The sequence below is a fragment of the Pocillopora verrucosa genome, chromosome 12 (genome assembly GCF_036669915.1).
Source record: "Pocillopora verrucosa isolate sample1 chromosome 12, ASM3666991v2, whole genome shotgun sequence".
NCBI lineage: Eukaryota > Metazoa > Cnidaria > Anthozoa > Scleractinia > Pocilloporidae > Pocillopora > Pocillopora verrucosa.
This window is the reverse complement of record NC_089323.1, coordinates 16108668-16136532: the sequence shown is the minus strand read 5'-3', so window position 1 is coordinate 16136532 and position 27865 is coordinate 16108668. Positions and strand designations below refer to the sequence as shown.

Genomic DNA, 27865 nt, shown 5'->3' with positions numbered 1-27865 from the left:
TGAGACACCTTTGTCCTTACTTCCGGTGACTGGGTGTGAGATTGAATCGTCATATCTGGTGTAGAGAAAACACATCCACTTTGACAAGCTTCCTGTATCTGAGAACAAGGGGACGTGATCATATCAATTTTCTCTAGTTTTTCCAAGGTTTCGTCCACACCTAGATCGAACGAAATGTTGGCTGTAAAGATTTACTCAGTCGGATTTCTTTTCGTGCTCGCCGCTCGAGGTAGCTTCCAAAGTAAGTTCTTCCGACATTGAGTAATATGTAACTTTAGCTGTAAGAGCCCAAAACGTATTCTAAAATTGAACAATCCCGTTAATAAGCAACCTGGCTAATAAGCAATGATAAACTCAGCTGATGTTACCCGTAAACTGCATTTAAACTGAGATTTGTTGTATAATCGTGACAGAATCGGAAATCGACTCTCTTCGATACTGATCAGTGAGTGAATCGTGCCAAATAAGCTGTCAACCATGCAATGTTCCTTTGAAGCTTTTCGAGAGGTTTTAGCTACTGCTGTCGTTCTTTTATTTGAGATGGAACACTTGAGCGTTATTGAAACTTAGAATTGCGAATGGAAGCTTTTACTGAAATGATCAGAGCTCAAAATTGAATGAATGACTGAAAGTGTTGACATGAATGATTGTGCGTGCTGTGCTCGTTTCAGCTCGAGTTTATCTTGGAATAAACGAAGTTGTTAATCATTTAAATTGGGGTGAACTTTTGTTTAAAATACATCATCAAACGGTTCGATTTATGCCAATTTTAATATTAATCTGCCCAATTTTTCTGATCTCGGAAACATGTTCAACAGAGATGTGACTTCCTTCACTTGACATACGGTATGTAACATTTATTTATAATCTCTTTCGTGCAAAGTTGTTCGTGACGCTGAAGGAAGAGGTACTATATCAGCGACAGAATACTTGCAACTGAAACTGTTACTGATACGTTTGATTTCCGTTTTCTTACACGCAATATTCCTCCTCTAAATCTTAGAACAATCTACTCAGAATTTCAGCACAAAATAATTAATTAGATCTTTAAACTATGCACGTAACTCAAGGATGTTTCGGTGGATCTAACGGTTTATTATTCATCACAAGGCTATCACGGTCTGGCGAGTTCATACGTCTTATAGACAATGAAGACGTGAGAGATCGGAAAGCAACTATTTTTGTTAAAAATGTTTATCATATTAAAAAATAACCCGCCTCAAAAACCTTCATTTTTCTTTGTTCATGAAAACTTCTCATGACTACCTCCATTTCGTTCGTGTTGTAATGCTCTTTTCTAGCTATGTAGTTGATCAAATCAGATTTTACACAAGTCTACGGAAAATGCAAATTTTATCACTAAGAATTTAAAAAAAAATACAGTCAAGCATTTGTTTTCCAATACATGATATTGCGTAGCCTTGTATCACGAACAGGACGATAATATACACTTTTCGATCTCAAAATGGGCCGAGAGGAAAAAAACGCTGAAAATAAGCTGCAGCAAATACAAAGATTTGTAAAGATTGGAATTTAAACAAAACAAGTTGACCTTTATACAAGTTAGTTTTCAAAAAGTTGATGCTTCTCCATATATCGATGCAAAAATGAAATACATATTGGGCTGCAGGCAAAGCACTGTACAGTAAGACCATTGGGTTATTGTTTACCAAGAAGTTATCACCGCAGACTGAAATTTGACCGGGCCAATATCATCGCTGGGAAAGGGTTCAGACAAATTGAACTCTCGAGAATCTTCGCCAAGATTAACAAATAGAGAAAGAGAGACAATCGGATCAAAGTCTTAGGCATTACTGGCTGTTTACAGTTTCTCTCTTTCTCTCTTTTATTTCTAAAAGTGGGAAATTGACAACGAAGCTACGACAGCTACGCCGCCAGCTTTCAGCTCTTACATCACTTGATCCATCTTTAGAAGTATTTAACGATCACTGGAAACGACGAAAAACGAAGGGCTTTGGGCTGAGTATAGTTGATATATTAAGGGATAATGAAACGTAACTAGCGCCAGCATCTCTCCTTTGAGAATTTGCAGGGCATTACAAGTTTTCTCCTGTAGCTTTCTGCCAGATAATGCATCGCTTCCAGTCCATGGTTAACTTTAAAGTCGAAATTCCTTTTTTTACTCTCCTATCTCGATACAACTGACGTATCTATTCATCTACTGGCATAAAAACATCACAAAGAAAATTAATTTTGACAGTGGCATCTTGTGATAAGGACCAAAATTATCCACTTCATATGTCAGTAATCTAAGAAAATGACAGATATTTAAATTGGAAATCTGAAATACTTTCTCACCTGAAATAGCTGTAAGTACACATGGAGGGCTGCCATCTTTAAAACCGAGTGAAGTCCTGGGTATTAATACCTCGCAACTCTCAAAAGGGTTGCCTGTGGCCCAGCCGCTTCTAGCATTCGTTTTCTTTGAGACTCTTTTTATCATTTGCTGAGAGTGAACCCTATACTTCCTATTGATAATCCCAATAACTTGGTCATATTGAAGTAAAGAATCGAAAGCGTAATTAATTCAAATAGCTTTATTAAGTACAGACAGAGTATTCCATCTTTAAAGCTGTACAATTCTTGGTACTGATGTTAAAAATTAAGGCTTTGTGACTCATAAGCGGGACTTCTTCCGGCATTTTGATTCGTATTTCTACATTTTTTTTATATATTTCAGACGACACTAATGATTGATGTTTAACCACTGGGTACCCATATATCACGATGAATATCAAAGGAGGTAGTCACGTGATGGCATAAGATGAATACAAATGGGTAGAAAAGAACTCATTGGTTATGTTGGAAACCTTTTGTCGTTTAGGAGGATTTTATATTCTTGGCCTCGTTTCCATGTTAGCGAGTTTCTGACATGCGTTGTTCTCGTCTCCTGAGGTTAATGCGGATAGGTCCTAAATCAGAAAATGTTAGTCTTTGGGTCACAAGTGTTGTGGCATTAATTTGAACAAGTTTGGCCAAAAACCGCTAAACCTTTCATGTGAACATTTATTTGTGGGTCGTTTACAACTTTCAGCATTACTGCGTAACATTTAACCGAAAAGTATGACCTGCGTCTAATTTTTCCGTACAGTAACACCTCTGAATCATACCTCAACGTCACGAGAATAAAGGAAGTGATCACCAACTAACGAAGCTCTTGATTGTTAAACAAATTTTCCTTGCCAGTACCCCAAGAAATGCGCAGAGAACAATATGGAGAATATGCATACAGTTTTTAAGGTATAAACAATTCAATTCAAAGGGTTTACCTATGTCGGTCGCAAGAAACAGCCTTTTAATTAATTGGAACACGCTAAGAGCTCATAACTGAAGAGGAAATCAGTTCTTTAGCGTTGGTCAGCATCTTATATCGTCTCACTGTATCACTGAAACGATTTTCAACAGTTAAACCTCTTGATTGTTAAACAATACTCCTTGTCAGAGTCATTGGAAACGTACGAGAGCACTATATCTATACTAATGTTAGATTGCTAAGGAATAAAAGGCAGCAGCGATCAAAATTGGGTCTGAAATCAATTGTTTTGTCGTTGGAGAGCGAAGTTAACTCTTCTTAAATGCTTTGTGGCAAACATTTGTTATAAGAAGACTGTTCTTACATGGAAAAAGACCCGTGCTATCATACCCGGCTGGCTTTTACCCTATAACTCCCGGGAGTGATTAAAATGTAACTTTTTCCCGTGATATCTATACGTTATCTAGAAGGGTTGATAAAATTGTCCTTGTTTCTGTTCTCTTTCAGACTCAGTTGATTACAGAGGTAAAGAGTTCGTCTTGAGCTTCTCGCCTCAACTTCCAAGGTATCTCTTTTCTGGAAACAATATACTCTACATATCCAGCTTCGAAAATGGCACGGTTCGTGTCCACGTGCCTTCTCTCACGAACTTTTCAGAGAAGTCGTACGCCTTGTCAGCTGGAGGTTCAACAATAGTTCAACTGTCGAGCAATACACGCACAAATGGCACCTCAGGACTAAAGAAAAAAAAAGGTATCCGAATCACGGCCGACAAGCCCATGTCTGTGCAGGGATTAGCAAATGCGACCCAAAGAATGGAAGGGTTTCTTGGATTGCCTGTGGATGCTCTTGGTATGTTTTACATAGCAGCGGCTTATCACCCAGTGATCAATGCTGTAATTCAGGTCGTAGCGATTGAGGATAACACCACTGTCACGATTACATTGCGAACGAACGGCAAAGTACAGTACCAGGATAATTGGTATGGAAACGGTCAAATCATAAGCGAAACTTTAAATGATTTAGACGTGTTTCAAGTTCTGGCTGAACAGGATCTCACAGGCACCATTATAAGGTCGTCAAAGCCAGTCGCAGTATTTACTGGGGATGACTGCACCCTGGTGCCTGTAAATAAACCGCCATGCAATCACCTGGTGGAGCAGATACCCCCTGTATCCCTCTGGGGGAAATTTTTTGTTACCAACCCCACGCCTTACAACCCAGGGGGAGACGAATTTCATATAATAGCGTCTCAAAATACCGCAGTTTATGTTGATTCTCAATACAAAGTGACGTTAGACCAAGGAGAGAAATATATGATCGATGTATCATGGAACAAGTCCTCGGTGATCAGTACTACTCAACCGAGTCTTGTGATGCAATACTCCAAAGCCGGAAAAAGCCCTTCCATGAATGTAGTACCTCCAATGGAGTCTTTCACTAACGACTACACAGTTTATGTTCCTCAAGATGATCAAGGAAACACTTTTGACTGCTATGTAAATGTCGTTATTGACACTGCTTCACGAGGCGGTCTTCGCGTGAAGGGTGCAGGCAGCATTGTTAAGAACTGGACCACAATTCTTGGCTCTGGGGGGTTCTCAAGAGCTTCGATTCATTTGACCAGTGTTGGTTCCCATCATGTGTACCACGAAAACCCGCTGACAACATTTTCTGCAGTTTTTTACGGAACGAATCGCAATGGAATGTTGTTTGCTATTCCGGCTGGGATGGAACTGCAACTGCAGTCACTGCAATTGCAACGGCAGTCACTAAACGATACTTGTAAGCCCACAAACACTGTGGGTGGAGACAACATTGATAATGATTGCGATGGTCTCACGGATGAAGAATTAAAGAATGGAGTTGACGATGATTCAGATGGTAGGGTTGATGAAGACTTAGTCACGCCAGTGCCTACATTAGCCACGCCCAAACATTTCGTGACAACCTTATGCAATAGATCATCTGATGTGTTCAATGCAGGTACCGCAAGGGGCTCAGCTCACGGCGTGTGTAAGGCTCGTGGGGAAGCCAAAATCTCACACATAGATAATATCGTGAGCAACAACACGTGTAGGCGCATAACTGACCGAGTGTGGAATATTACAGATTCTTGTGGTAATTCTGTCACGGGCATCCAGCGTGTAACGGTATACACCCCAGAGGAGCCGACCATAGTCTTTCCGAAAGACATCGTCTTCACCTGTAGGGAGAAGATGTATCTTGATCCAAAGTTTGCAGGACAGGTTACAGTGACTAGTACAAACTTGTGTCCGAGGAATGTGACAATAACCTACGTTGACAGATACAAAGATGACTGTTTAAGCTCAAACAGGGAGGGGAGGCTGGAGCGAATTTGGACCGTGAAAGACAAATGTAAAGGGAGTCAAACAAAGTCACAAGTTATCATCCTTGTACCAAAAGGTCAGAGAATCCAAATAAATTATTTATTATCATCATTTCTCGCCTTGGGGGCGGGAGAGGCTGGAGGATTTTGGTTACATCACCATTAAATTTACCTGATTTCCTCCCTCCCCCCCCCCTCCCCCCCCAAAAGGTTCTGTGGTATTCTAATGATCCCAGTCATTTTTTTATAATCCCCAGTTAAAACTCTGTTAGAAACGTCTGATTGGCCAATGTAACTTGTCTGTTATTTGGTCAGTTCACCTGTTTTTAGGGTTGAGAAGATCAGCTAACTCTGTTGTGTCATTCAAAATAACGAACGAGATGTTTTCGGCCGAACTTCAAGACATGGAATCGCCTTCCTTTAAGTCCCTCTCAAGAGGTTTGGAACTTGAGGTAATGTACGTAGTCAAAAGTTTTTTAAGGCCAAGGAAAATTACTTCTTAAAAGGGAATTTAATGAGCGATGGCGTCGTTAAACCTAAATGTCGTCGGTAAAATTCTCGTTAAGTTCCCGACTCGCACTCGGTAATCGTGCGCTCACATTAACTTTATTATTTGCTCTTCTGTCCTTATTTTAGCTGGAAAAAACATTTATGGAATCGAAATCAATACTTGGACAATTCTTTGTAGCAGCTACCGTTTTTAATTTCAGGTAAGCTCTCGGCTTGGGATTTGTTACAGTCACTTTTCACACTCTACGTTTACTAACCTTTATTTAACATAACATTCCTCTGTTTTTACAGCAATGGTAGTGTTATTCCAAGAGTGCTCATTAAAATCGATGCACAAGCTCAAATCAGTCAGTGGCAGTTGGTCGAATTTATGAATGAAACTCTGAAAAGTGGCATGCTGGGAAAATATCAGGTGGATCCCTCATCAGTTGAGTTGACAGGTATAAATTTTGCCATTTTTTTTTTTTGCGGTTGAGCCCCACCATTTTTTTTTTCCCGTCTGTCTTCATTATTTCTCGCAATTTACTGACTGGTCATTAGTTATCACCAGCGGTGTTGGAAGATTTTGGTTGTGTCACATTTAAATTAACCTGATTTCTCTTCCCCCCCTCCTAGGGCTCTCTAGTATTCTAATGATCCCTCTCATTGGTTTTCAATTGTCTGTAGTCCCCCCCTTATACTCTGTAAGCGACAACTGATCCCCTCACCATCCCCCCTGAAAATCATATGATCCCTCCAAAATCCTCTGACCCCTTCCCAAGGGGATAGATTATGACTGGTTCCTTATTCAACACTTCTTTTGGAGAAAACTCTTAAAATTTCTGTTTCAGGAAACTTTGCCGAGCCATTCATATAATCTGACCCCTCATTGGTTCTTTACAGCATTTATCCTTGTTTTTAATGGTTTTATGGAACCACCTTAACCCTTTAAGTCCCATGAGTGACCAAGACAGAATTTCTCCTTATAATGACGATACAATAACAAGCAGACAAGTGATGAGAACAAAGGAAAATATAAATTAGGGGATGATTAGTTGATCCACTACCAAATTCTCCAAAAAAAAAACCTTTGTGAGAATGATATGGCAGACAGTAAGGACAATAAATAATGATATCTTGAGAGTGAAAGGGTTGAAGGGCAATCAGTCTCAAAATTCGTTCCTTTACCTTCCCTTTAATGTTCTATTTAGTTATTTACTCTTCCCCAATCATCAAATTTTTGTCTTAAAACAGACTTTGATGAGTGCCAAGCACCTGATCTCAACAACTGTCACAAAAAGGCTAAATGTACCAACACTGTAGGTTCATATAACTGTTCTTGCCTTAAAGGATTCATTGGGGACGGTGTCCTTTGTCAAGGTAAGCTTCTCTAACCTCTAGTCATAAAGCTACTAGCATCATGGCCAAATGGACGGATCAGTTTTCATGAACCAGTCTTGTGTGCCACTTTTTTGATCCTACTTCTTTTAACTTCCTCCTTCCCATTTCTGAATGAATGAATGAACAACTTTGTTTACCAAGAGTGAAACATTACTGTTAAGAACTGGTAAACTTGTGGCCCTCCCCTAAGATATAAAAGTAATTTATAAATATTAACAAAGTTAAGTTAAAAATTATAAAAAACAAAAAAAACACAGTAAATGTAATAGTAAATGTTTCAATGTTAAGTTAAATTGAAGTTAAAATGTTAAATTTAAATGTTAAATTCTTTTTTTATATCTATTTTTTAATGAAAAATGTTTCAGATGAAACATCATCCATCGTCAGTTGTATAATGAGATATAAAATAAAATTATACCATAAATAGTGCATTTTTGATACATTTTATTTCTCATTATACAAACTGACAATGGATGATGTTTCATCTGAAACATGTTTTGTTTTCATTTAAAAAAGATAAAAAAAATGAACTTTAAAAGCATTGAGTGGTTCATCAAGGTGATATCTTACTTCATGCAGCTACAAAGGCTTAATATTTAAATATAATATTACAAAGGGGTCAGACGATTTAAAAAATCATGAAATGGGAAAGCTATTTAAGCCAGCATAACCTTCCTTTATTAAATTACAATAGTTCTGTTTGAATGCGTTAATACTGCTAATACTCTCTGATGTTCTTTGTTTGACATCCAATTAGAGCCAGTTTAGAACATCCGAGAATCAGCTTAACAGCTGTGTGTCTGTTCATTAATAAGTCACAGATGATGTCTGTGAAGTGGTTAGAACAAAAAAGTGGCACACAAGGGTGTGCCACTGATGTTAATGAACAGACCCATGACAACATGGAAAACATTTGTTTTATATGATAAAAAGCAACATGTTGTTCATGGTGTTATTGTCTGTGCATCTGTCCAGGATACAGTTTATCATTTTACATAGTTATATTCAACAGTTCTAAACTTCATTTTTTGGCCAAGCAGCAAACAAAACACATTTAAACCATGGTGAGAGGTTACATGTATGATTCTATATTAGGACAAATGTCGTTGGAAGCACATGCCATTTACTTGTACCATTCAAACAATCAGTCTAAATACTGCAATAACAACAACACAGCAATCATCTTAAGCATCTTATTTGAAACACACACTTTGAAGTCAATAACAGACCATGTCACTGCATGCATGTTTTGATTCAAACACAATAATAAGCTATTGCTATCACACTTTCACTTTCATTATAAATAAATTAAGTGATAAGAATAATGTAAGTCAAGGAGAAACCCTGTGTACCTCCTCAAAGCATGTGGTTATCCCAGTTTTTCATTAGGATATGGATCCACGTGCAGTTCTGTTTACATGTTTTTATAGCCCTACCTCTCCTTCTTCCTGCGATTGCTTCTGTTTTTGTTTACGTTTTCTATCCCTTTCTTCTTTTGCTTTCTTGAACTTTTGTTTCTGGTAGAGAGAACTCCGTCTTTACTTATTTTTAATTTGAGAAGGGTCAACCTCTTTTCCCTCTCTGGCCGCCATCTTGTTGGTCCAAATTTCACATTCCTTACAATCTTGCAAGTATTCTCGTTCCCAGAGTCCTCATGAATGAAAACGAGTGATTCTGGGGACAAGAAAATTTTCCATGGAGTTACGTGACATTTTGAAACATTCCTTGAGCGCGAGCGTAGGAGGTTATGTCAATTACGCTTTCCACAGAACGCCTATTTAATTTAATTAGATTCTCTATGATATTTCTCGCGTTTTGTCCTGTTTTGAGATGTGGGTCACGGCACGGATTTTTTCAAGTCAAGGTTGCATGACATCAAATCCAATAAAAAAAGAACTTGACTCAGTTATCCTGGTTTTCTTGGCACTTTTCCTCAAAAGAATTAAAACAATATCTTTATTGACAGCTCTCTAAATCTCTGCTGAGTCGAGTCCTCTCCTCTTACTTCCGGTGACTGAGGTGTGAGACTTAATCGTCATATCCGGTGTAGCGAAAACACCTCTACTTTAATGGGTTTCCTGTATCTTGAGCGGACGCAATCATCTTGATTTTCTTTAGTTTTTCCAAGGTTCCTTCCACACCTAGATCGAACGAAATAATGGCAACAAATATTTATTCAGTCGGACTTCTTTTCGTGCTCGTCGCTCGAAGCAGCTTTCAAGGTGAGTTCTTGCGACATCGAATAATGTGTAACTTTAGATGTTAGCACTCAAAGCGTATACTAAAATTGAACGATCCTGTTAATAAGCAAAGATAAACTTATATTTGAAAACTAATATTTGCTGTGAAATCGTGACAGAATCGAAAATCGACTTCAGTCGTCTTCGATCAGTGAGTGAATCGTGCCAAGTACGCATAAATTTGTAAAGCTGTGAACCATGCAATGTTCCTTTGAAGCTCTTCGAGGGGTTTGGGCTACTGCTGTTGTTCTTTTGTGTAAAATGGAACGCTCAGCGTTATTGAAACTTAGAACTACGGATGAAAGCTCTTTAAGTGACAGTGAAATGATCCTAGCTCAAAATTAGATGAATGACCCAAAGTGTCTACATGAATGATTGTGATTGTACTAGCTTCAGCTCGAGTTTATCTTGGAATTAACGAAGTTGCTGATCATTTAAATTGAAGTGAACTTTTGTTTAAAATTCATCATCAAATGGTTCGATTTATGCCAACTTTGATGTTAATCTGCTCAATTTTTCTGAGCTCGGAAACATGTTCAACAGAGATGTGCATTCCTTCATTTGACATACGGTATGTAACATCTATTTATAGTCTCTAGCGAGCAAATTTGTTTGTGATGTTGAAGGAAAGGTACAGAATACTTGCACATTAAACTGTTATTGATATGTTTGACTTCGGTTTTCTTACACGCAATATTTTCCCTCTAAATCTTCGAACAATCTCAGAATTTCAGCACAAAAAAGTCATTAGATCTTTAAACTTTGCACGTAATTCAAATATGTGTCAGTGGATTTCAACGGTTTATTATTCAGTGTTATCATAAGGTTACCACGGTCTGGTGAGTTCATAGATCTTACAAACAACGAAGACGTGAGAGATCGGAAAGCAACTCTTTTTGTTGAAAATGTTAATCGTATAAAATAGCCAGCCTTAAAAGCCTTCATCTTTCTTTGTTCTTCTTATGACTTCCTTTATTTCGTTCCTGATGTAATGCTCTTTTCTAGCTACGTAGTTGATCAACTCAGATTCTGCCCAATTTGCCTTCCAATACATGAGATTCTGTAGCTTGGTATCATGAAATACACTTTTCGATCCCAAAATGGGTTGAGAGGAAATAAGCTGCAGCAATACGAAAGATTTGTTAAGATTTAAATTTGATCAAAATTAGCCAAAAGATGCCCGCTTTAAACAAGTGATTTTACGAAAAGTTGATGCTTCTCCATAAATCAATGGAAAAATGAAATATATTGGCAAAGCAGGCAAAGCACTATATCGTAAGACCTTTTGATTATTGTTTACCAAGAAGTACTCGTCGCAAAGTGAAATTCGACGCGGCCAATATCAGCACCGGGAAAGGGTTCAGACAAATTGAACTCTCGAGAATCTTTGCCAATATCAACAGAGAGGGAGAGAGAGAGAATATTTAACGATGGCTGGAAACGACGCAAAACGAAGGGCTTTGGGCTGAGTGTAGTTGAGACATTATTGAGATTTTAAGAGGATAATCTACAAGTGTGAACCTTGCTTGTGAATATTTATCTAAGGGACGTTTACCGACAACTTTCAGCACTACTACTTAACCTCTTAACCTAGAAGCGTGACCTGCATCTAATTTCTCCTTACAATAACACCTCTTAATCACTCCTCAATGTTACGAGAATAAATTAAGCGATCACTGACAAAGCTCTTGATTGTAAACCAAATTCTCCTTGCCAGTGCCTTAGGAAATGCGCTAAGAACAGTATGGAGAATATGCATACTGTTTTTAAGGTGTAAACAACTCAATTCAAGGGGTTAATCTAGGTCGGTACCGAGGAACAGGTCTGTGAATTAATTAGAACACAGCGACAGCTCATAACTGAAGAGGAAATCAGTTCTTTAACCCAATAATGACCATTGGCCAGGATCTTATTTCGTCTTACTGTATCACTGAAACGATTGCTAACAATAAAACCTCTTGATTGTTAAACAAATTCTCCTTGTCAGAGTCATAAGGAATGTATCAGAGCACTACAGAGAATATCTTTACTAATTAATTCAACCACTAGTTCAGTACTGTTCATAACTACGAGGATCGCTTATATTCGTTTCTTCTACTTCATTGCACGTATATGATGTTCATATATTTCCAGTAATTATTATCCATACTAATGTTAGATTGTTAAGGGTTGCGGGGAGGCACATAATTGGGCCTGAAATAAACGGTCCTGTCGTTGGAGAGCGAAGTTAACTCTTCTTAAATGTTTTGTGGCAAACATTTGTCATAAGAAGACTGTTCTTACATGGAAAAAATACCCGTGCTACCATGCCCGGCTGGCTTTCACACTATAACTTCCGGAAGTGATTAACAATTAATTATAATTATAATTTCCATTCGTTATCCAGAAGGGTTGATAAAATTGTCCTTGTTTCTGTTCTCTTTCAGACTCAGTTGATTACAGAGGTAAAGAGTTCGTCTTGAGCTTTTCGCCTCAACATCCGAGGCATCCTTTTTCTGGAAACAATATACTATACATATCCAGCTTTGAAGATGGCACGGTTCGTGTCCACGTGCCTTCTCTCACGAACTTTCCAGAGAAGTCGTACGCCTTGTCAGCTGGAGGTTTAACAATAGTTAAACTGTCGGGAAATACACGCACGAATGGCAACTCAGGACTGGAGAAAAAAAAAGGTATCCGAATCACGGCCGATAAACCCATGTCTGTGCAGGGATTAGCAAATGCGACCCAAAAAGTGGAAGGGTTTCTTGGGTTGCCTGTGGATGCTCTTGGTATGTTTTACATAGCAGCAGCATATCACCCCGTGATCAATGCTGTTATTCAGGTCGTAGCGACAGAGGATAACACCACTGTCACGATTAAATTGCGAACGAGCGGTAGAGTACAGTATCAGGATAAGTGGTATGGAGACGGTCAGGTCATAAGCGAAACTTTAAATGATTTAGACGTGTTTCAAGTTCTGGCTGATCAGGATCTCACAGGCACCATTATAAGGTCGACAAAGCCAGTCGCAGTATTTACTGGGGATGACTGCACCATGGTGCCTGAAAATAAACAACCATGCAATCACCTGGTGGAGCAGATCCCCCCTGTATTCCTCTGGGGGAAATTTTTTGTTACCAACCCCACGCCTAACAACCCGGGGGGAGACGAATTTCATATAATAGCGTCTCAAAATACAGCAGTTTATGTGGATTCTCAATACAAAGTGACGTTAGACCAAGGAGAGAAATATAAGATCGATGTATCATGGAACAAGTCCTCGGTGATCAGTACTACTCAACCGAGTCTAGTGATGCAATACTCCAAAGCCGGAAAAAGCCCTTCCATGAATGCAGTACCTCCAATGCAGTCTTTCACTAACGACTACACAGTTTATGTTCCTCAAGATGATCAAGGAAACACTTTTGACTGCTATGTAAATGTCGTTATTGACACTGCTTCACGAAGCGGTCTTCGCGTGAAGGGTGCAGACAGCATTGTCAAGAACTGGACCGTAATTCCTGGCTCTGGAGGGTTCTCAAGAGCTTCGATTCATTTGATCAGTGATGGTTCCTATCATGTGTACCATAAAAACCCGCTGACAACATTTTCTGCAGTTTTTTACGGAACGAATCGCAATGGAATGTTGTTTGCTATGCCGGCTGGGATGGAACTGCAACTGCAGTCACTGAACGATACTTGTAAGCCCACAAACACTGTGGGCGGAGACAACATTGATAATGATTGCGATGGTCTCACGGATGAAGAGTTAAAGAATGGAGTTGACGATGATTCAGATGGTAGGGTTGATGAAGACTTAGTCACGCCAGTGCCTACATTAACCACGCCCAAAAATTTCGTGACAACCTTATGCAATAGATCATCTGGTGTGTTCAATACAGGTACTGCATCGGGCTCAGCTCACGGCGTATGTAGGGCTCGTGGGGAAGCTAAAATCTCACACATGGATAATATTGTGAAAAACAAGGCGTGTGGGCACATAACCGACCGAGTGTGGATTATTATAGATTCTTGTGGTAATTCTGTCACGGGCATCCAGCGTGTAACGATAGATACCCCAGAGGAGCCGACCATAGTCTTTCCGAAAGATATCGTCTTCACCTGTAGGGAGAAGAAGTATCTTGATCCAAAGTTTGCTGGGCAGGTCTCATTGACTAGTGCTAACAAATTGTGTCCGAGGAATGTGACAATAACCTACGTTGACGGATACAAAGATGACTGTTTAAATTCAAACAGGGAAGGGAGGCTGGAGCGAATTTGGACCGTGAAAGACAAATGTAAAGGGAGTCAAACAAAGTCACAAGTTATCATCCTTGTACCAAAAGGTATGAAAATCCAAATTAATTATTATATATTATCATTGCTTCTTTTCTGGGCGGTTGTATTACCATAAAATTTACCCGACCCCCCCCCCCCCCCCCCATAAAGCTCTGTAGCATTTTAATGACCCACCCTCATTTTTAAACTCTACGAGAAACGACTGATCGCCCTCCGTTTCACCTGAAAAACATGTGATTCCCCCAAAAATCCTTTCCCCCCCCCCGTCCCTTATTTAAGGTGGAACTCAGTTAGCGCAATACTTTAGCTGATTGCTGTCAGCTTGTAATGCAGGATTGCATCAAGTAATTTTGCTAAATGTTTCCTGATTGGCCGAGAAAACTCGCACCAAATATCCAACCAATCAGATACAAAACTAAACCCAATTGCGACTCGGACACCTCCATTTTCCCGCGCTATTGATGATTGTTCTAATTGGCCGTTGTAACTTATCTGTTATTTGGTCACTTAACCTGTTTGCAGGGTTGAGAAGATCCACTAACTATGTCGTGTCATTCAAAATAACGAACGAGATGTTTTCGGCCGAACTTCAAGATATGGAATCTCCTACCTTCAAATCCCTCTCAAGAGGTTTGGAACTTGAGGTAATGTACGTAGGCATATTTCTTTTTTTTAGACCAGGGAAAATTACTTCTTGAAAGGGAGTTTAATGGGCGATAGCGTCGTTGAACCAAGATACCGTCGGTGAAATTCTCGTTAAGTTACCGACTCGCACTCGGTAATAGTACGCTCACATTAACTTTATTGTTTGCTCTTCTGTCCTTATTTTAGCTGGAAAAGACATTTATGGGGTCGAAATCAATACTTGGACAATTCTTTGTAGCAGCTACCGTTCTTGATTTCAGGTAAGCTCTCGGCTTGGGATTTGTTACCGTCACTAACCTCCATATAACATGACATTTCTCTGTTTTTACAGCAATGGTAGTGTTATTCCAAAAGTGCTCATTAAAATCGATGCACAAACTCAAATTAGTCAGCGGCAGTTGGTCGAATTCATGAATGAAACTCTGAAAAGTGGCATGCTGGGAAAATACCAGGCGGACCCCACATCAATTGAGTCGACAGGTATAAATCTTGCCATTTTTCTTTTTGCCGTCAAGCCCCATCATGTTATTTTTCCCGTCTCTCTTCACTATTCCTCGCAATTTATTAACCCTCCCCCCCCCACTAAAGCTCTCTAGTATTCTAATGATCCCCCTCATTGATAGTCAATTATCTGTAGCCCCCCCCCCCCTTATACTCTTTAAGCGACAACTGATCCCCTCACTGTCCCCCCTGAAAATCATATGATCCCTCCAAAATTCCCCGACTCCTCCCCCAAGGGAATAGATTTTGACTGGTTCCTTATTCAACACTTTTTTGGGTGAAAACTGTTAAAATCGCTATAATAGGAAACTTTGCCAAGTCATTCATGTAATCTGACCCCTCATTGATTCTTTACAGTATTTATATTTGTTTGATTGGTTTTTTTCATTACTTTTAAACAGAAACAACTTTATACCCCCACGAACTGCTTGAAAGGGCAATCAGTCTGAAGATTCACTCCTTTACCTTCGTTTAACGTTCTATTTAGTTAATTACTTTTCCTCATTCTTTATCTTAAACAGACTTTGACGAGTGCCAAGCTCCCGATCTCAACAATTGTCACGAAAAAGCTAAATGTATTAACACTGTTGGTTCATATAACTGCTCTTGCCTGAAAGGATTCGTTGGGGATGGTGTCCTTTGTCAAGGTAAGCTTTTCTGACCTCTACTCAAAGAGCTATTAGCATTATGGCTAAACTGACTGATCTGTTTCCACAACTCTCATCTGATGAAAAACTCTTCACTTGAATCAGGTTTCTGAATTGTCACTTTCGCTCAGGTTGTCGAAATGTCACTTCTGCTCGGGTTGTCGAAATGTCACTTACCACAAACAACGACAGTCTTTCCCAGGACTACTCTCCTACGGACGATCAGGTCACGCGAACAACTGGCCTCTCCCCTAACCCATCGTTCTTTGCACTTACCCCTCCCCCAAGGCAAAGTTCTGTACACCTACCTCTCCCCTAACCCAACGTTAACCCTAACTCGATATCGATTGACTGTACTTCAATTCGCAGTTGCTCAGATACCGGCACTTATCTACTTTTTCTATTCCCAGCACCACCTTCAATCAGCTACATTGATCCAGCAATGGAAATTGGCACCGAAGAAAACGTGACACTTGCTTGTCGCGCTGAAGGTCTTCCAGAACCAAATATCACTTGGGTAACACCAGACGAACAATTGGTGACAGCAGCAAGTGATATTTTAGAAACATCAACCCTTGACGATGGTAGCAAATATGTACGAGGCAAAAAAATGCAACAAGATAGTTCGCTATTAATTTACAACACCCGTGATAACGATGGCGGTATTTACAAATGCATCGCTGAGAATGGCGTGGGAAGGGATGTCAAAAGTGTCAACGTCACAGTGAGAGATGGTGAGTAATATATCACAGAGAAAGTTTCAGTCATGATCAAAAAGCAATTTTCAATCATAGATAACACTGGTTTTTGCTTTACTTCGTTCTACGCTGAGTCCAGAAATCTCGTGCCACCACTCAACTAATCAGATACAAAAATAAAACCAACCATGACTTGGTCTATGGTCCATGACTTGGCCCACGTTTTCCCGCGCTTTAGAAGGTTAGCTTGTAATAACTTTGGTTTCTCATCGGCTTTTAACCCTTTTACTCACATGAGTGACCAAGACAGAATTTCTCCTTACAATATCAATACAATATCAAGCAGGCAAGTGGTGAGAATATAGAAAAATATAAATTAGGGGATTATAAGTTGATCCAATACCAAATTCTCGAAACTAACATCTGAAGGACTGTACGACAGACAGTAAGGAGAATTACTAATGAGATCGTGGGAGTTAAAAGGTTAAAGGTATTTTCCTTTCTCTCGATTGGCTGTGCGATTACTTTGGTTTTGGTTTTGGTTTCACAGCACTCGATTGAAAATCGTTCTAACAAAGTTTGGCCTTTAAAACAAAGATTACATCAATTTCGGCGCAAAATAACACCCATTGTCAGGCTCTATAGGGATGAAACGGATAATTTCTAATTTCTATCGTTAGACCTCGTGGGAGTCGATGCCGCCATTACCATTGAGGATCAAGTATTTGATCAAGATTTGGAAAATAAATCTTCTACGAGATACCAGAAATTAGAGCAGCAAGTGAAGCAAGAGGTAAGTCTGTGAACCTGTCTTCTTTAGACCTGATCAGCATGTAACTTCTCTTTACGAGACTGGTGCGAAGCAAAAAAGGGATACGACCCAAGATTCACCGAAGTAAAACGATTCTCTCCTCTCAGATAAATATATGGGCATCAGCAAACTGTCAAGGAGGCTTTATCCTTTAAACTCTAATTTCTCCTTACAATATCACCCATGAATCCCACATTAAGGTAACAAGAAGACAGGAAATCATCACCAACTAGAGTAGCTCTTGATTGTTAAGCACATTCTCCTTGTCAGCACCTTAGGAAATGTATGTAGAACAGTATGGAGAGTTTGTATACTGATCATAGGGCGAAAAGGGTAAACGAAATCACAGTGGGGGGTGGAATGGTTAACTTATAGTTAAACTGCCTCCCATCCAGGGAGGAGTAGGAACATTCCTATTCACTTCTTGATAAAAGGAAGAACAAAGAATATGCCAGCGGTTTTCTTTTTTTTGTCTGCAAAAAAAAAAAAAAAATTTGGAATGTTTTTGTCTTTCCTTTTACACAGTTAACTGCCTTGTTCCAGGATATTGAAGGATTCGAAGAGGTTATCATTCTTGGATTTGTGTAAGTGAAAAAGCAAAGAACTGACGCGTAAAACGTATTTGAACTCGTTACCGGTGTCACTATGTTGTGTTCTTTAGCAAGACACTTTAACGCTTGAATATCACCGACCTGTTCCTCTCTCCACCCCAGTGGTATGCATAGCTTGCAGAAAAGTGTCGGTGAAAGAAGACTAAATGCTTACAGGGGCTGGGGTTCCTGTGGAGGACCAGCATCACATCCGGGTGCAAGTAGCAATACTCCAAGGGGCTTCTCTCTATAGAGGCTAAAGCAACTTCCTCTTTCACGGCTTATAATAAACTGAATGAATGCAAGGTTGAAACAGTGAAAGCTTTGAAATAATCCTAATTCTTGTTAAAAGATAAAAAGCTTAGAAGTTTGGTATGTTTTCTCATGGGGCGCAAAAGAAGTCGCTCAAATATTTCGAAGAACGTGCAGCGCACAATGTTGCGGTCAAACCCATCTGCCCATCTTGTCTTGTGCATTGCTAAAGTCCTCAGACTTTTTTGTCTTCTTATGAATTAAAAATAGCCTTTAACTCTTTAACTTCCGGAAGTGATTAACATGAAACTTCTCCCCATAATATCCTCACATTATCTAGCAAACAGGTTATGAGAAAACTCAAACTTATCAGGTAGAAGCTATCTTGATCTAACACCAAATTCATATAACTAATTTACAAGGAAATATGTAGCAGCTAGAGGGGAGAATTGACATTAAGATCTTGGTAGTTAAAGGGTTGAAACAAGTCAGTTCTACCGTTTCGCGCTAGGATGTGAGGCGTCTAAGCAAAACTCGAAGGCAACTTTTCAGTCAAAACCCTATTAAGAACTCTTTAACTCCCGTGAGTGACCAAGACAGAATTTCTCCTTACTATATCTATGCAATATCATGCATACAAGTGATGAGAATAAAGGAAAATATCAATTATGGGATTACTAATTGATCTGACATCAAATTCTTTAAACTAACATAATGAGAATCATTTGGCAGACAGTAAGGAGAATTACTGGTTTGAACTTTGGACGTTACTTCGTTACAGGAATGGCAGCGTGAAAGTACGTTTCCGTGTTGTTGTGATTGTGAAACCTGAGGAAAAAAAGACAACGGTTGTTGCTAACAAAGTTGGTAAAACTCTCAGTGCCAGTGTGCAAACTGGTCAGATAGGCAGTCTTAAAGTGAAGAAAAAGGTTGAGTTACGAGGTTTGTAACTATTTCCCTGTTTTCTTCCTTTTTCTCGATTCCATCCTTTTTCATCCTCCCTTGCTGCATCATCTCATTTTCCATTTTCCATTTTTCATTTTCCATTTTCCATTTTTTATTTTCCATTTTCCATTTTTCATTTTCCATTTTTTATTTCCCATTTTCCATCTACCATTTACCATTTCTCATTTACCATTTTCCATTTCCATTCTCCTTTTCAGAACTTCCTCCACCACCCGAAAATGTTCGAGCGAGTGATGTTGAACGAACTGAAGCCGTCATAACCTGGTCGCATCCCGAACTTTATCAAATGTACTCTATTAATGGATACTCGCTACAAATCAGACAATTTGGAACAAACACGTGGCTCCATTTTACATCCACTCCGGGCGAAAACCACAGGATAACCAACCTCGATCCCGATACTGCTTACTTCGTGAGGTTGAAATCAAAAAACGAGTACGGTATGGGGGAACCGAGTACTAATGGAGAACTCAAAACTAAAAAAGGTTGGTCATTTCGGCTGTTTTGTGAGTTCTAGGAGTCTCGTTAACCCTTTACACCCTAACATCAGTATGCATATTCTCCATACTGTTCTCGATACATTTCCAAAGAGGTTGACAAGGAGAATTTGTTTCACAATCAAGAGCTTCTTTTAGTTGGTGATCATCTCCTCAATTCTCATGACTTTCATATTTGATTCAGGGGTGATATTGTAAGGAGAGTTTAGATGCTAGTCTTCCTCAGGGTTTAAAGGGTTAAGGTATTGGTACTTCTATCTGTTTCACAAGCGACAGATCAAGAGAAATCTTCCATTCACATCAATTGCAAATACGTCAAGAAACACGTCTTCGTTTACATCCCACGTACATTTTCTTAAATTTTAACCATTTTAATCATCATTGTCTCGTCTATTAGAGGAACTGCAGAGAGATGCAATTGAAACCTTTGACTCCTAAGAGTGACTAGTCTTTAATTTCTCCGTACAATATCACCCTTAAATCACATACTAAGGTCATGAAATAACGGAAATTATCAGTAATGAAAAAGCACTTGATTGTTGAACGAATTCTCCTTGTCGGTCACATAGGAACTGTGTAGAGCACAGTTTGGAGAATATACCAAGTGATGTTAGAGGGTAGAGAGTTAATCACATACCATTCACAACGTAAGGTAACGGGGTGCTATACCAACATCGTAACGGAAGAGAATACGAGGATGCTATATTTTTTACCTTCAAGGGGAGAGGTCCCATGGGCCGAATGACTCACCCCCCCTCCTAGCCGTCCTTTCGACGGATGTCTATCATAATCATCTGAAAAATAACATCTAATTTATTTCCTTTTATTTTCTTCATACAGGAAAAAATGTCGCCGAATTAGTATTACCCATTGTGATATCGTTGTTACTGATTATAATACTGGCAATTGTGGTAGTAATTGTCTACAGAAGATGGAAAAAGAAACGACAAAACTCAGGATATTTAAACGATGGAGAACAAGTACCAATGAATCCTGTAACACTAGATACGGTCAGTTAAGCACAGTATGTGTAAATGATTCATCTACACTGACACTTTAAAACCTTTTTATGGGATCAATTTATTGTTCTTATAGTTTGTACATCGCGAAAATTTAACGCTATATTTTTTTAGTTTGTTGCTGGTTATATCTTTTACTCATGTTCATCCTGGTGTACAGTTACCTCTTTAGTGTTTTCCAGTCTTACAAGATAAATTTTGAAGATTTATTTCCGGTTCAAGAGAATCTTGTCAAGCACCAAAGATCAGTTAAAATTTGAGTGGTGATTGAGTTCAATGGCTCTGTCATCGAGGGTGTTATAGCGCAGACATCTTCCCTCTCCTCTCCTCTCCTCTGCTCCCCTCACTCATCCCCCCCTTTTTTTAAAGGAGTGGGTGTGTGAGGGATGGACCTCTCTTGCTAAAAGACTTAAGTGTTTTAGCTCCCCTTCACAATTTCTTGCTCGTCAATCTCATCCTCACCTCCCCTGTCCACCTCTTTTACTTACTCCAAGCTTTCCTCGACGTTATTGATCCAAAATTGCGGCTGAAACACTCCATCGGAATTTTAATCACATACTCATGCTGTGCAGACCATCTAAAAAGCCAGAATAATGGTTTCGCCTCTTTGGTCTCTTCAAGATACTTTTTTTGATCAATGTCAGTGTCTGAGCAGTTGCGCGCCTACCCCTCCTCTAATCCATTAACAGTAAACTGACAGAAAGTTAGGGTTAATGTTGGGTTAGGGCAGGGGTAGATGCGCAATTGCTCAGACACTTGACATTGAACCGATTTTTGCATCTAAAACTTGTTCAAATTATTCTTTATAATAATCTTTTCACCTTAGCAAAATCATTCTGAAGCTGAGAATGGACGATTTACGACTTCCACTTTTGGTAGAGATCGCTATGCTCTCGTCCCTGGTGGAGAACCGAACAACGCAAGCACACCAATCGATATCCAAGCCTCGTTTTCATGGCGTGAAATACCACGTGACCGTATCATTCTTGGCAAAATTCTTGGAGAAGGCGAGTTTGGAACAGTGGTAAAAGGAGAGTTGACTGAAGATGACGGGAATGTTATAACATGTGCTGTCAAAAAGTTAAAACGTATGATATTTCTATCCTTGAATCAGTTTTCTTCCCCGATCAAGGCGTTCACCATGTCAATATAGAAGATATAACCCGCATTTTCAATTCCCAACAGACAAGTAGTTTAAGGCAGTAAATTGTGTTATGATTAGGCTGTAAGAAAGGTCTCGAAAAATCCATTCCTCTTAAACAGAATGATGGTCCGAGAGCGTTTGAGGTGATAAATCAGATATGAGATAGTAGCGAGTTAACCCCTTAAACTTCCAAGACCAGATTATAAATTCTCCCCTCTAGCTGCCACTCATTTTCTTGTAAAATAGTTACGAGAGGTTGGTATTAGATTAAGATAACTTCTACCTGATAAGTTTGAGTATTCTCATTACACGTTTGCTGGATGGTGTATGGATATTATGGGGAGAAGTTTCATTTTGATCACATCAGGTATTAAAGCGTTAAATAATCAGCCAAGACAAACTGCAAAAATGAAGGCTGATTTTCGTCATATTTCTTAATTCCTCAAAGTTGCAGAAAAATAGCTCAAGTCTCTTGACAACAGTAAACGTAAACTTTTTGTTTTAAGTGTAAAATGGCCTGAAAACCGACGGCTTGAAGTTCAACTGTTTCCTCCTTTCTTGAACTCACAATTGTTTCACAGTAATGCAATAGGTTTTGTTAAGCCCTCTTACGCCATTCGAATGAAAACATTACATTGTATGATAATTTTTTTTCCGCTCGCGGCACAATACGCGCTGAGTCTGGAAAGAACCCCTTTTTGGATTCTGCTTCTGAAACAAATCACTGCCTCACATCTCCAAACCCGCATTCATTTTGCATCTGCGGAAGCTTCAGTTGTTACTTCGTTTGTTCTGACTAGAAATGTTGCATTGTGTAATCATTTGTTGTCTTCACCCAAATTTCAGGTACTGCCACAGAAAGTGACCTCAAAGATTTGTTGAATGAATTGGAAATTATGACGTCAGTAGGAAACCACCCCAATTTGGTTAATCTTATCGGCGCATGCTCAGTTGCAGGTAGGCTAACCCCTTCTACACTTACTTTTTAGTTACTTTTAGGAGCGTAAAGACTAAATTTCCGATCATTTGCCTTTTAGGACCTTTGTTGGTTGTCGTAGAATTTGCCGAACACGGGAACCTGTTACGTCATCTTCGGGATCGCCGAAAGCAAAATTACGATGACATGAACGAGTATACTTTAGAGATAAGCTTCACGGAAAGACTGAGGATAGCGTGCGAAGTGAGCGACGGGATGAAACATCTTGCTGCTATGAAGGTATGTAAACATCGGGCAAAAACAGTGATAGAAAAATAAATTCTCCCCCTTGGAAATGTGATAACATAGGACGAGAGGGAGAGATATTCCTGAAGCTTGTCTCAAGTTAGGTTGATGGCTGAGGTTAAAGCAATCTTCAGTCCGCCATCATTTATGAAATTTAAGCAGAAAATTAAGTAATCAAGAGTGACAAATTGTCAAACAAATTAGTGGGAAGGATTCCGGCTGGGTTAAGAGAAGGGAAGGGGGGAGAGGTAAGCAGGAGGAAAGACAGCGGTAGGGAGGGGGGAGAGGTAAGCAGGAGGAAAGACAGCGGTAGGGAAGGGACGAGGTAAGCAAGAGGAAAGACAGGGGTTAGGAAGGGGAAATACAGCAGTATGTAGGGGCTAAGGAAGCCAGTAGTAAGAAGGGGTAAGGTTGGGGAAAGGCAGGGGTGGGGAAGGGGAAGGCAGAGGTAGGGAAGGGCTGAGGAAGGGGAAAGCCAGTGGCAAGGAAGGAATAAGACAGGGAAAAGGCAGGGGTAGGGAAGGGCTGAGGAAGGGGACAGCCAGGGCTAAGGAGAGTCGCTTTCAACATACTTGTGCTGGAACTTGATTGGTGAGTTTTGTTTTTCAGTGTGCACACAGGGATCTGGCGGCGAGAAATGTTCTCCTTGGAGAAGGAATGGTGGCCAAAGTGTCGGATTTTGGTCTGTCACGTGACATCTACACGGACAATGTGTATGAGAAGAAAACTGGGGTGAGGAGATCATCTATATTGCTCTTCAATGAGATTTGCAAAGCTAAAACTTAAGTACTAACAACGGCCAATCATACAAAAGGAAACATTCGAAGGAGTTAATGGGAACTCAAACTTGAGAGTACTTTAGGCATGAGAAGACGCGAGGGTGTCAGTTTTGAATTTGATTGGTTAAGAGAGTGGTTCGAGTTTTCTTAACCAATCACAGAGCATAGTTAAGCTAGAACCAGTGCACTCCCGTTTTTAAGTTCGACTCTCAGTTGTAAACTGCTGTATTCTTTCTTACTGGGCGATACTGATCGCTAAAATGCAAATCGAATGAAAGAACCTTAACGGATAAAAATACAAACTTACGCACGCAAAAAAGTTTCCATGGACGTGAGATAAGTGTGTCTAAGAGCATCTAAATCATCAAAGTACAAGGAAATTGGAGATTAAACAATCTGAGATACACACCAATCCTAACAGCCCTTTTGAAGTCAAACTAATGATTAAAAGTTTTAATTCTTTTTCTTTTCACAGGGGAAACTTCCAGCTAAATGGATGGCGGTTGAATCACTGGAGCAAGGAATTTACACTAGTCAAAGTGACGTGTAAGTCTAAAGCGCTATAAAAGGGGGGTGGAAGAAAGGGGGAGAGGTTCCTAAGATTCATGTGACCCCCTTCCTATTGTTGACAAGAAAAACTGATAATTTATCATGATAAAACGATCTGACCTGTCCCCAAAAGCCACTAAAACGTTTGTATAAGAACCCCCCTAGCTTTGACAAGAAAGTTGTTTAGAAAGACTCTAGAAATGTTTGCCATACTTTATCCTAGAAACAACATTGTTTTAATGTTAAATGTTACCAATTTCGTTTTTTCTTCACAGATGGTCATTTGGTGTCCTACTATGGGAAATTGAAACTGGAGGTGAGACTTCCCCCCCCCCCTTTCCTGTTGCTTTGAGCGCGTAGCGTCAATGACACTTGATATTCTAAGCCACTTTTTGCTGCGTGCAGAGCCGCCTTTAAGTTGGTGGAGACCAAAAATATAAGTCCAACTAGACAGGCAAGTGCAACGATGGTTAAGGATGGCGAAGTTTAAGACGGATTGAAAATGACTACAAAATATTGGTTCGATAAGATAGAAATCACAGAAGAGACTAATAAACCAAGTAGGAACAAGAATGACTATATATGGAGAAGTTTGACACGGACTGCTGATGATGAGCCGCTTACAAACGCTAACGTTGCTCGTGTCAGCAGTCGTTTGACTTAAATCTTACCCATAATAAAAAACTAAGGGTATACAAAGGCTCAACTCACAGAGAACTTCTGTGTTCTTACTCACAGGTTGTGCTCCGTATGCTGGTGTGGCCTCGAGCGAACTGCTACCGAAGCTTAAAGCGGGTCATCGTTTGGATAAACCTCGTTATTGCACTGACTGGCTGTAAGTAAAATGTAATCATGAGGCGTTCAATAGAACTAGAGTGTTAAGAGCTCTCTGTTCTCGTCTCTGTCCTTGGTAATTAATATTCAGTTGTATATTGTTTGTCGAGTTGGGGGAAATTTTAACTGGGTGACGAAATTAATCTGGGGATACATTGGATCTACTTGAGTGAGCTCCGTTGCATATTGTGGTTTAAGAAAAGTTGTACCACCCTCTCGACCCTGCTGCTCTCTACCAATCAGATGCATTACGATTTAGTTCTCATGCTGCCCAGCCACAGAGTCATTTTGTTGTGTTCTTGGGGAAGAAAATTAACGCCTCTCTCCATCTCCGCTAGGAGTATAAATGGGTACCACCAAACGGTCAAGGAAACATGCCACTGACCAACTACGCGCCAGCTCCGAGTACAAGATTAGTCATTTCGGAGTTCTTACCATGTGAAATCTCTTTTAATCTTCAGATATGCAATAATGCTTCGTTGCTGGAATGCAAATCCTAAGGCGAGGCCAAAGTTTGAGGACCTGAGTGATGAACTTCACCGAATGCTCAATCAACAATCAGTAAGTTTGACTTGCGTCTCATTTTTCCTAACAGAATCACCTCTGAATCAAACAGGAAGGTCATGAGAATAAAGGAACTGATCACCAACTTACGAAGCTCTTGATTGTTAAACAAATTCTCCTTGTCAGCAACTTAGGAAATGTGCAGTACAGTATGGAGAATATACATACTGATATTAGGGTGTAAAGGGTTATGTGGACACCAGCCAGAGTCACTCTATTTAAGGCTTATTCTTCCCAATGACAAATCGTTTTGGTGAAGGCGTCATCAACATTATCAACAAGAAGTATTGCAATAATTGCAAAGCACAGTTCAAACCTCGTTCCTGATCGCTTACTTTAGAATTTCGTTCTGCCTACTCAACAATCTTAATGACCGTCGCTATTGAAACAACGGAAGAAAGTTTCGTACTTTAAAAACTCATGTCTCTCGTTACATCTGTGTTTCTTTCCAGGATTATTTGACCCCAGAGGATTACAAAGGAGAATCAAGTTATGTGAACACTTCAAGAGAAAACATATCGGCTTAACTCAGTCTTCTCCGGAAGTGGAGGCTCCGACGCGTGAAATTTTGTACAGAGTTTAGCAGTGTACTAATCCTAATTTGAAATAATCTCTAGGGCATTGATAGAATGGCTATTTTATTCTCAGGCTCAAGAAGCTGATTTATTTTTAAACATGTTGCTATGGTTCACGATGCAATGATGTCGGTGAAATACGCAGCCTTTTTTTTACTGAAGGTCGTTGCTTTTCTTGAATCTGTGGATAATGAGTTGAGGAATTTAGGGTAGGATTCTAAAGATTTGTCCTGTAAGTTTTAACTTCGTAAACCTCATCCTGAGCAGTTTTGAGTTGTTTCTATTATGTATGAAACGAGCTCACTTTGGTGTGCTCTTGTAATCTGACCCAGCTACCTTCACAAATGTGTTAGTTTTTTTTGTCACACGGTAGTCCATTGTAAAATTGCATGCCTGGTTGCTAAGCCTTTGAACAAGAATGAGGCCAAGATTGACCTTGTTATGATACAAACGTTGCTGCTTTTCAGATGTAAATTACTTTGTTATCATGCTAACTAGATATTGGTCTCTATTACAACAAGGTCATCTTCAGCCTCACTTCAAATCAAAGGCTTGGCAACTAAGTACAGAACTGTAAAATGGCGTATTAGAGCAAAGGAATCATCATAGGGGTTTGACTTTGCATCTGATTGGTTAAGAAGGTAATACGAGTTTTCTAGGTCAATCAAAGACAGAAATAGTTAAACCAATATTTCTAATTTTTTTCGATACTAATGTGAACATTTCTGTCTCAATTATAATTACTCTGGTGTCTCGTTCCTAATAACTAACCAGGGAATTTTCAAATGTTAGTAATAAGTTAGAGGAAGCAAACAAATTTCGTAGAGTACGACATCAATATCGAAATCAGTTTGATATTGAGTTACAAATCTTTTTCTAGCAATGACAGAATAAATCACAAAATCACTTTGTTTACTTCTTTGACTGATACAGCGAAAGGAACAGTTCAAAGAAAATATGCTTGTGACTTCAACAGTTCAATTTTAGTAATTCAGTAATTATTTACTACGAAGTATAGAAATTATATTCGAATATAAGCAAATTAATTTGAAAGAACATACGTATTGAGCTGTAGAGCATAGCTTTTTTTCGAACAATTGTAAATAAAATTAGAAAATGAAGGAATCGTTGTGTGCGACGCGTTTTTCGACACTTTTTTTAGTGTACAGTTAATTTTTTTTTAAATTCTGCAAAGGTGAATTTAGTCGAAGGGCAATCTCCTCACCCTCTCCTCCCTAACAACTCTCTACCAAGAAACAAACTCTCAGGCTGTTTGCGAAACCATTTTATGCCAAGTTTGAGTTCAACTGGTTTTCTCTTTTTATCATCAAATTATGTCATTCAGCGTATTTATATTTCGCGTTAAATGTTTCTGATTAAGTTTTAATTTGCGCAAATGTTACCAAATTTTGTGTTTATGTTGCATCGTGATCTTTTGACGTAAGAGTTATCTAGTTACTCCTTGCAATGTCACCCATGAATAAAAAATTAAAGTCACAGTAATAAATAGAAATTCTCCTTTTCAGCATCTTAATAT

At 39.3% G+C, this 27865-nt stretch overlaps 1 protein-coding gene and 1 long non-coding RNA gene across 3 annotated transcripts; one reads left to right on the top strand and one right to left on the bottom strand.

Annotated features, from left to right (window-relative positions):
* Positions 1-64: 64 nt before the first annotated feature.
* On the top strand, positions 65-27466 carry LOC131783508 (uncharacterized). Its single transcript, XM_066159480.1, has 26 exons — positions 65-241; positions 3782-5701; positions 5940-6076; positions 6261-6334; positions 6426-6574; positions 7368-7493; positions 12181-14082; positions 14558-14679; positions 14867-14940; positions 15012-15160; positions 15703-15828; positions 16239-16562; positions 17207-17319; positions 17863-17921; positions 18961-19121; positions 19343-19630; positions 20483-20652; positions 21488-21749; positions 22652-22762; positions 22843-23021; positions 23637-23759; positions 24282-24352; positions 24631-24671; positions 25094-25190; positions 25651-25750; positions 26206-27466. The coding sequence occupies exons 1-26, from the start codon at positions 175-177 to the stop codon at positions 26278-26280; spliced, it is 7020 nt and encodes a 2339-aa protein (XP_066015577.1). The 5' UTR covers positions 65-174; the 3' UTR covers positions 26281-27466.
* Positions 7303-9107, bottom strand: LOC136277440 (uncharacterized). 2 transcript variants are annotated; one of them, XR_010715875.1, is made up of 2 exons: positions 8951-9107; positions 7303-7699 (listed from the first exon to the last, which is right to left on the bottom strand). It is a non-coding gene; the product is annotated as an uncharacterized lncRNA (long non-coding RNA). The 2 variants fall into 2 exon arrangements; XR_010715874.1 differs by having other exon boundaries at positions 7303-7621.
* Positions 27467-27865: the final 399 nt, after the last annotated feature.